General features: G+C 47.1%; 2 protein-coding genes across 2 annotated transcripts; one reads left to right on the top strand and one right to left on the bottom strand.

Moving 5' to 3' along the window:
• Positions 1 to 297: 297 nt before the first annotated feature.
• On the bottom strand, positions 298 to 2,516 carry LOC129580875 (uncharacterized). Its single transcript, XM_055471605.1, has 3 exons — positions 1,805 to 2,516; positions 897 to 1,718; positions 298 to 551 (listed from the first exon to the last, which is right to left on the bottom strand). The coding sequence occupies exons 1-3, from the start codon at positions 2,276 to 2,278 to the stop codon at positions 327 to 329; spliced, it is 1,521 nt and encodes a 506-aa protein (XP_055327580.1). The 5' UTR covers positions 2,279 to 2,516; the 3' UTR covers positions 298 to 326.
• A 2,780-nt stretch (positions 2,517 to 5,296) lies between these two features.
• LOC129581549 (uncharacterized) lies at positions 5,297 to 7,570 on the top strand. The gene is made up of 3 exons (XM_055472689.1): positions 5,297 to 5,986; positions 6,138 to 6,369; positions 6,447 to 7,570. The coding sequence occupies exons 1-3, from the start codon at positions 5,297 to 5,299 to the stop codon at positions 7,568 to 7,570; spliced, it is 2,046 nt and encodes a 681-aa protein (XP_055328664.1).
• Positions 7,571 to 7,970: the final 400 nt, after the last annotated feature.

Raw genomic sequence — 7,970 nt, 5'->3', positions numbered from 1 at the left:
AGTAAGCCAACTCGACAATTAGATATGTTGACCACGATGTCGCACACTTCGTAGCCACATTTACAGTGAATTACGAAGAAAATACATCGGCCTTCTGCCAAACATTCTTTAGGTTACGAAAAATGGAGAGAGACGATAAAATTTACAGTAATCATATTATGTGACGGGAGAACAAAACGTGGCTAAGAAAACCGTCAATTTTGATTGGAGAAGAAAAACACTCGTGAAAGATAAGAAAAAAACTAAATTCCCCATAATTCCGGACTAATGATTTTAGGCTATTTAATCATCTGAGTCTTCAAAGTTCCCACTCGTAAATGCTAGATTTAGTAGAGTCTACTGGAACCACTGGATTGCCCAGCCTGTGGGTTGTTGTCCGGGGCGGATGCCGAATAGCCTGGACTGCAGTCCTGCATGTAGCGTGATAAAGCACACAAGCAGAACCGGTTGAGCTTGTCAACGTTGGCCTTGGTCACATTATCGAGCGTCCACTGGTGATTTCGGTAGTGCGCGGACGGACGCGGATCGCTCGACTGGTAGTTCACCAGAATCTACAAGTACAGTAGGTTATGCGCTTTGATACACCAGAAGACAGGTTGCGAACGTATTCCGTTTATACGGCCATGCAAACCAATCCCTTTTTCTTTCGAATTCCAATAGAAACGATCGAGATAAATATAGCATAATCAAACATGATTAAGTAGTAACTTGACAAAACACATATGTTTTCAGAAAGTTTTCGAAAACTTTGGAATGTTTTGTCTGCAAACTATGTCATCGGTTCAGCGAGGGCTTAGAATAGTCTACCGATAAGGCTATAACATATTTTGTAAAGAATTATACGATTTCCCTAACATGCTACGACTGCGGTTGCTCCCTTCCTAAAGTAAGAATACCTGCTTCACTTCTGACTTCCTTTTGCTATCCATCCGGCTGGTGAAGTGCTGAGAAATGCGTTGCACTTCCTCCGGCGACCCATCCCAGCGCAGATGCTGCTCAAGCAAATCCACAATGCGCGCCTCATCGACATGCCCCCGCGTGAAGGTGGCAATGGGAACGCGAAATCCCATCAGGGCATTGTCTTCCTTGTCTAGTAGTGTGAGTGCGTAATCCTTCCAGATGACGCGATCACAGTAAGGTACGAGATTGGACATTTGCCCATAGATTTCGGCGGAAAACGCACTGAATTTCCATCGATCAAATGCTGGCTGTGCCATCCTGATAGATCTCTGGTACAAGATGAATCGGTCGACGCGGAGGCCAGTATCGGCAAAAAACCTCTTAATAAGATCCAGAGCTTCATTTGAATAATGCAAGTTCCTGTGGTGAATGTATTCTGTGCCTATTTCGCGAATACAGATGGTGCGTGTGGCTGACGTGATATGCTTGAAGATGCAGGCGTACATAGCATAATTATCACAGTCCCACCTTGCCTGCGATGGCGAGCTGGGCTGCTGCCGCGATACATGCAGATCTCGGGACAGCTCCGCCGACGTCAGAATGGTCTCCCACAGTGGGCAGGTGCGGCGGCAGCATTGTCGGTCCACGGTATCCAGAGAGTGGAAAATCTCCTTCAGCACTTCTAAAGGCAAATTCAAGCCTTGTTCGACGTCGATCGACGGCTTTTTTCGCTTCGGTTCTGACTCCAGCTCTTTCGTTTCCTCGAGTAAGCGTCCGCAAAAGGCAGGATTCTGTCGTTCTCTTTCGAATACCCTCGCCTATGATATCCGTAAGAAAACATGCAATAAGCATTACAGTCGCAAAACGTGAACGGACATGACTAGCAACGAAGTGAACGACGTACTATATCTTCGTCCCCGATGGGCGACTCGTATCGCCGCCGCACAAAGTACATCTCGTGACTGAGTATCTTCACAAACTGGAGACGAAAGGTTTGTTCCACATGTTTTAGCAGCAACGCTGAGGCCGACTGCTGCATAGCCCAGTAGCCGTTGGGAACGCTGCATGTCTGCAAGGTAAAATGGCCCGCTGCAAGAAGTCCTCCACTGATGGCTGTTTTAGAACATCCCGAATCTGTCGACGGGGAACCAGTTCGCGACGACGCGTGCCGTCCATCATCACCTCCACCAGCGCCATTGAATTCATACTGGTGAACAAGCAAATTACATTGTTCCCCAAATACCATTTCCAGGAACGCATCGGGCCGTCGCGCAGCAGCACCTCCACACTGGCTCCCTCGCCCAGACAGCTGTATGGATAACTGGAGCAGTCCCAGATCTTCCCGTATGGAACCAGCACAGAAGACTGTGCTGGGCATCCGAAATCGATGATCAGACGCGGCGGAGTGCTGCCTTTCTCTTCCACGCCGATGACGTATCCGTGCTGCATCTGCCCGTCAATCTCCACATCCACCGCGTTCCATGCAAATACAGGGCGTTCATCTTTGTACAGGTGCATTATTGATAACGAGAGGCACAAATGCCTTGTTCAGTAGCAGAAACAGCTTTACTCCGAAAAAGAATACGAGAAAAGTTGATTGTTGTGAAACAAATAGCGTCAGATGACTCTCGACACTCGAAAGTCTCGATAAAGTTTACTAGAGACAAAATCGAATAACCGCAAACTGCATGCTACGGCGCGCCCCTCCACACTGCTTAGATACGTAACATGCGTCTGGCTGTGATAGTGGCTTGGCGCGCAGTGCCGCGCACCAGATAATTTAGTGAGAATGACAGTAACTGCCTCGCGGAAGGTGGCTAGAAATAGCGTGCCGTTTGGGTCCGATTATCAAATCCTGATGCATCAAAACACACAAAAAACGTATCAAGTACTTACTATAGTGTGCGGAGGACTGGTAACCTACCGTTTGACGTCATCACTCTCGCATACACGGGAGGGCGGCTGCCATGGTGACAGATGCGCGTTTTTTACGGTTTTTGTCAGTCTTCTCAGCATATTTCTTTTCTCTTCTATTTCTAGCCTTTCATGTTTGGGTTTGTAAGTTCAGTATGATCTGTTAGAAATATCAGAAAGTTTCATAGGAGAAAGGAACTGAGAATATCTTTAATAAGGGACAATAAAATCTGTGGGCCTACGTTAAGCAATAGCACCCCAGTGCATTCTGTATGCGACAGTGATGACGTAGTCGACCGTTGCAGAGTCGCTTCCCAGTCCTCTACCTACAGTAAGTTCTTGCTTGTATCAATCACGTACAGCAAATCACCGAAGATCAATAATTTCAAAAACATCAAACACTTACACGAAACACAAAAAACCAAAACACGCAGTACTAGTACTTGTGTAAGTGGAAGGGTGTAAGTGGAATTAAAAATCGCAAAAAAGTTTCAAAGTATGAAAATTTTTTGTGACCTATAATAAAATATTACAACAGCGATTTATAATGAAATGCACGGAAAAAATTTCTGAGCATCGGCATGTATAGGCACTGTCAGGCACAGTATTTATCATGGCAGTGTTATGGTCGGCTGGTGTAAGACAAGATTAATTTTGGAGAGTGTTTCGAATCCTACCCGTACCATCGAAGATAGTGAAACTGCTTAACGGCGAAGACAACGGGAAAGCAGATGTAGATAGTAGGTACCTAGGGTAGATGCCGACAATCTTCCTGGAACGGCATAACTGCATGCTACGGCGAGACTGATTCCGACTGAAGGTATGTTTAAACAGGCTGTGAGGCGATGGCTCTCTTGCGTCCACCTGCGTGACGCTACTGGAGTTGGGGGAGTGCTTCGTTGCACTACGCACTGGGGATTTCCCCATGGAATTACCGTCTGTGGCGTGTCTCTTTTCTGACTGGCTGACGGCTGCTGTTCACTGTGTTCACTATGCGCCGTGCAGTTTATATGAGAGAAATCTAGTAGACGTTGGCTCATTGAGCATTGAACGTCAGTGTGTTTTGATGATCGATCGAAGACGCTATTAAATTGTATAACGTAGACTGGATATCGTGCGTTGCGCATTTCATCCCTAGTACGTCACGTTCTACACTACACGGAGTCCTGTCAGTCTGGGCTTCCGTCCTGGACTCTTTCACAGTCCACGGTTATATGGTAGCAGAGCCGTGAACAGAAGGTTTCTGAGTTCTTCATCTGTTTGGCGAGCGGCCACATTCATCTGTTAGGCGAACGGCCATATTGAGCTGGATCATCTTGATCTCATTTCACCATTAAGGCACTGGTTTTCCTCATCTGAAGCAAGGCGCACTCATCTATCGGATTACCAGCTCTCAAGGCAGCACTGACTAGAGAGTCTCCTGTAGGAGAACTCGTCGTGCACATCGATTCAGACGGCAGACGGCTGCGGTGCAAGAGCTCTCCTGTCGGAGAACTTGTGCTGTTTCCTCTGCTAGGCAGCGGGCACCTCTTGTTGGGGTCAAGGCTGTCGGGCACAAGAGCCGAGAAGCCACGAGTTGGCAGCACCGAAGGAGGTGCCAAGAGATCAGTTAACGCGCTCCACCAAAATTGGCTGTAGAGCGACCTGCTGGTAGGCTTGACAAGCCCAGCAGAAGGCAGACTAGGTCGGACAGGAAGGCGCCACAACCGTACGGAATACGGCTGCGCGGGATCGGAGTTTGGAGAAGATCATCTGGATCATCTCCATCATCTGGATCATCTGGGTCATCTTTTTGCGGGATCGGAACGGTAGACAGGTGAAAACCGTTATTAATTACTGGATTGGTTGAAGCGTAAAAAGCGCAATTTTCATTGGTCCGTATTGAGCTGAGCTAGACGTAGGCGTAGCTTTTGCACACGGCGCGCAAGTCTGGCCGTCGATCTGTGACGCCAGGCCGGTCAGAAAATTTCAACGGGTACACGTGATTGATCAGTTAAATGAACTTTGATTGGTCGAAAATTTTGAAGGAAAAATCGATCTAAAACGATCTCGTAACGATCTCGCCAGCTGTTAAATTGAACTATTTTTATCGGAAACGATCTAAAATTAGTTAAATGAAGTTGGTTTTAATCGAATTAAGTTGACCGAAAAGTGACCATCTCGGAGATCGATCAGATCGAGATCATCAGTATCCTTTGACATCAGATCAGATCAGATAGTGACCTTTACAGATGAGCTGAGATCATCTATTTCAACTAGATACGAACTCAAAACGATCTTTTTAGGGGTTTTATTGATATCAGCAGCTGAACGAGCTCATTTCTGAGGCAAAACTCTCGATCTTTTCATCAAAAAAGTGGCCTTTAAAAACGAACTTGATCGAATTTGACCAGCTGAAAAGCGATCTCAGGGATTTAAAACGATCTCATTATAACGTGTGTGCGAGCAAGATTGACAGGCGCGTCACAGTTATCCGATCAACATGGAAAAGAACATCATCGAATCGACATCTAACAGCAGCCAGGGAAGCCGAAGCTCCCAAGCCTCACAGCAAGGCGCACCTAATCCTTATGAGAGGGACTTCAACTCATACACACGTCCAGTGGGACATGAACGAAACACCCGAGCACCGAAAGTCCCCGTGAAGAAGGATTCACGTGGGTCTGATGCGACATACCAGAAAGCACTCGAAGCGATGTCAGCTCAGGAGAGCTCCAGCGACGATCTAAAACGATCTCCCGCGCCTGCGGCGGGAAGTAGTGAGGTGAACCAGCAGGTCACCAAAGAAGGAACGAGCTCGGAACGAGCTACAGAGATGGATCTGACATCGCAAAAGGATGTAACCGCCCAGGATAAGAAGGAGAACCTGGATAAAACCGATCTCAACGAGCAGTTAAAGATCACATCTGACGATCTCAATGAACTCAATCTAGATGACCTCACACTTGGAGATGAAACAACAACTGAGGATATCTTCGAGAGTCCAATGGCATCTGATGAGATGATGTCCAATCGCGGGAACGAAGAATCGTACTTCACAGAGGATGAGATTACATTGAATATGTCGTTTAAAACGGCCATGAAGGAAGCTGATCGAGCTCAGGGAATAACATCCTTCGAGGACATCCCTGAAAGTCTGATTGAAAGTAATCAGACAGGAAAGATCGTCAATGTACGATCTCCATCTCCAAACAGCCCTACTTTGAGCCTGAAAAGACGAGTTAGAGAACTCGAACTCGAGTTAGAGAACATCATTGGAAGAAAAAGAGGCCCAGGCTACTCGCAAGAAACAAGAATACCGAACTCATCTGGGATCTTTGCAGTCGCGCATCTATGACTTAGAACAACAACAGAGTGCTCTTGAGAGCTCAGCGGAAGAATGGAAAGTTCAATATGAACGCCAAGTACAGATTGCTGAAGAATCGGTGAAGATAGCCGATGATAGGGAGATGGAAGGTTACATAGCTGTCAACGAACTTAATGAGAGCATGTCCGAAGAGACAGCCAAAAGGTCACGGCACATGGCCAAACTGAAAGATCAATGCGATGAATTGCGTAAAACGGCAGACGAAGCTGAAGCAAAACGAAACAAATATGCGACAAAATAACTGAAGCAACCAAACGACTGACAGCGGTGAATAAGGACATGTTTAAACTCAAGGATGACCTGAAGCTACGAGATGAGAACATTGAAACGCTTCAAAAAGAATCGGCAGATCATCAGAAACGAGCTGACGATGCCCTCAAAGTGGCACAAGATCTGCGAGAGCTCCTGGCTACGGAAGGTGAGCTGCTCAAGGAGGATATCAACAAGGTCACTGAGGAGAACGAACAGCTCAAAGAAGCTGGTCAGAGAGCGGCCGAATGTGGCCAAAGATGGGAAGATGAAGCACGACGACTAGACACGAAGGTGACAAAAGTCGAATTGGAGAGCAAAGAGCATCAGAAAAAGATCCGCGAGCTGACAGACGAGAACATAAAGCTCAACACGGAACTGGTCGATATGACGCAAACGGCGATGACTCACCAATATGAAATCACCCAGTCAAGGAAGCAGCTGAAGGTGGCAGCAGATGCTTATGCACAACTGGAACAACAAATGAATCAGCTGATTGAACAGATCCGACAGAGGGAAACAGATGAAAAGGAGCTCAACGAGGAAACGATTCAACGACAGAACTTTGCCCACATGCTCAAGCAGGAGCGAGATCAGTTGAGAACGGAGAATGAGCAGCTCACCTTCAGAATTAAACGTCTGGAAGATGAGAACAGAGGTCTGCAGGTAACAAATAAGCACAGAGAAGAGCTACTCCTGCAAAGAGGAAGTGCGAAAAGAGATACCGCTGACACGCCCCCGCCCAGCCACAGTAAGGCACAAGAAGCGGGCGGGAGCTTCCATTTCGAGATGCCACTGCGAACGGGCGGTGGCACAGGGGGGCTGAAAACGGAAGGAGATGGAGAAACCACGGACAATAAGAAGCCATCAAGTAGTCACCAGCCACACATGAACTTCGGTGACCCTTCACAATTCCAACAGCCTATTGAAACAGCAGTCAAGGATGGTGCAAATCAGGATGCACGCTCCCCACGGCACGAACATGACGGAAGATACTTCCGCGAATATCAAAATGAACGTAATCAACGAGATGACCGGAATGAAAATCGAGGGCAACGGGAGTTCAACAGATCCATCAGAAATATGGGCCGCAAAACCGTTCTTGCGACTTTCGACGGCAACCGCGCCGCGGTAAGCTGATGGATCCGATTGGTGAGAGAAACGCAACGGACATACGACATGACAGATGATCAGATACTGAATGATATCGCCAGTGCTGTCAGAGGACCAGCAAAGATCTGGTTCGACGGCGAAAGAGACATTGAAGAAGCTGAAGAAGAAGTATATACCGTCACTGAATGGCTAAACAAATTCAAAGATGAGTTCGGGGATCGAAATGAAGAAGTCCTGGGCTTACGTGAAGCCATGAATAGGAAATTTAGACCCGGAAAAGAGACGCTTGAGCAGTTTTACCAAGCGATTATGAAGTTCAAGGCTAAGAAACCCATCACCGAATTGCAAGCAGTTGCATTCCTCATCGATGGATGCAGAGTCGACAACGATCTCTATAAGGCGCTGAAAACGAAGGGGTTCAGAACGC

The sequence above is a fragment of the Paramacrobiotus metropolitanus genome, unplaced genomic scaffold (assembly GCF_019649055.1).
Source record: "Paramacrobiotus metropolitanus isolate TYO unplaced genomic scaffold, Prichtersi_v1.0 Parri_scaffold0000001, whole genome shotgun sequence".
Taxonomy (NCBI): domain Eukaryota; kingdom Metazoa; phylum Tardigrada; class Eutardigrada; order Parachela; family Macrobiotidae; genus Paramacrobiotus; species Paramacrobiotus metropolitanus.
This window is presented reverse-complemented; position numbering and strand designations above follow the sequence as displayed.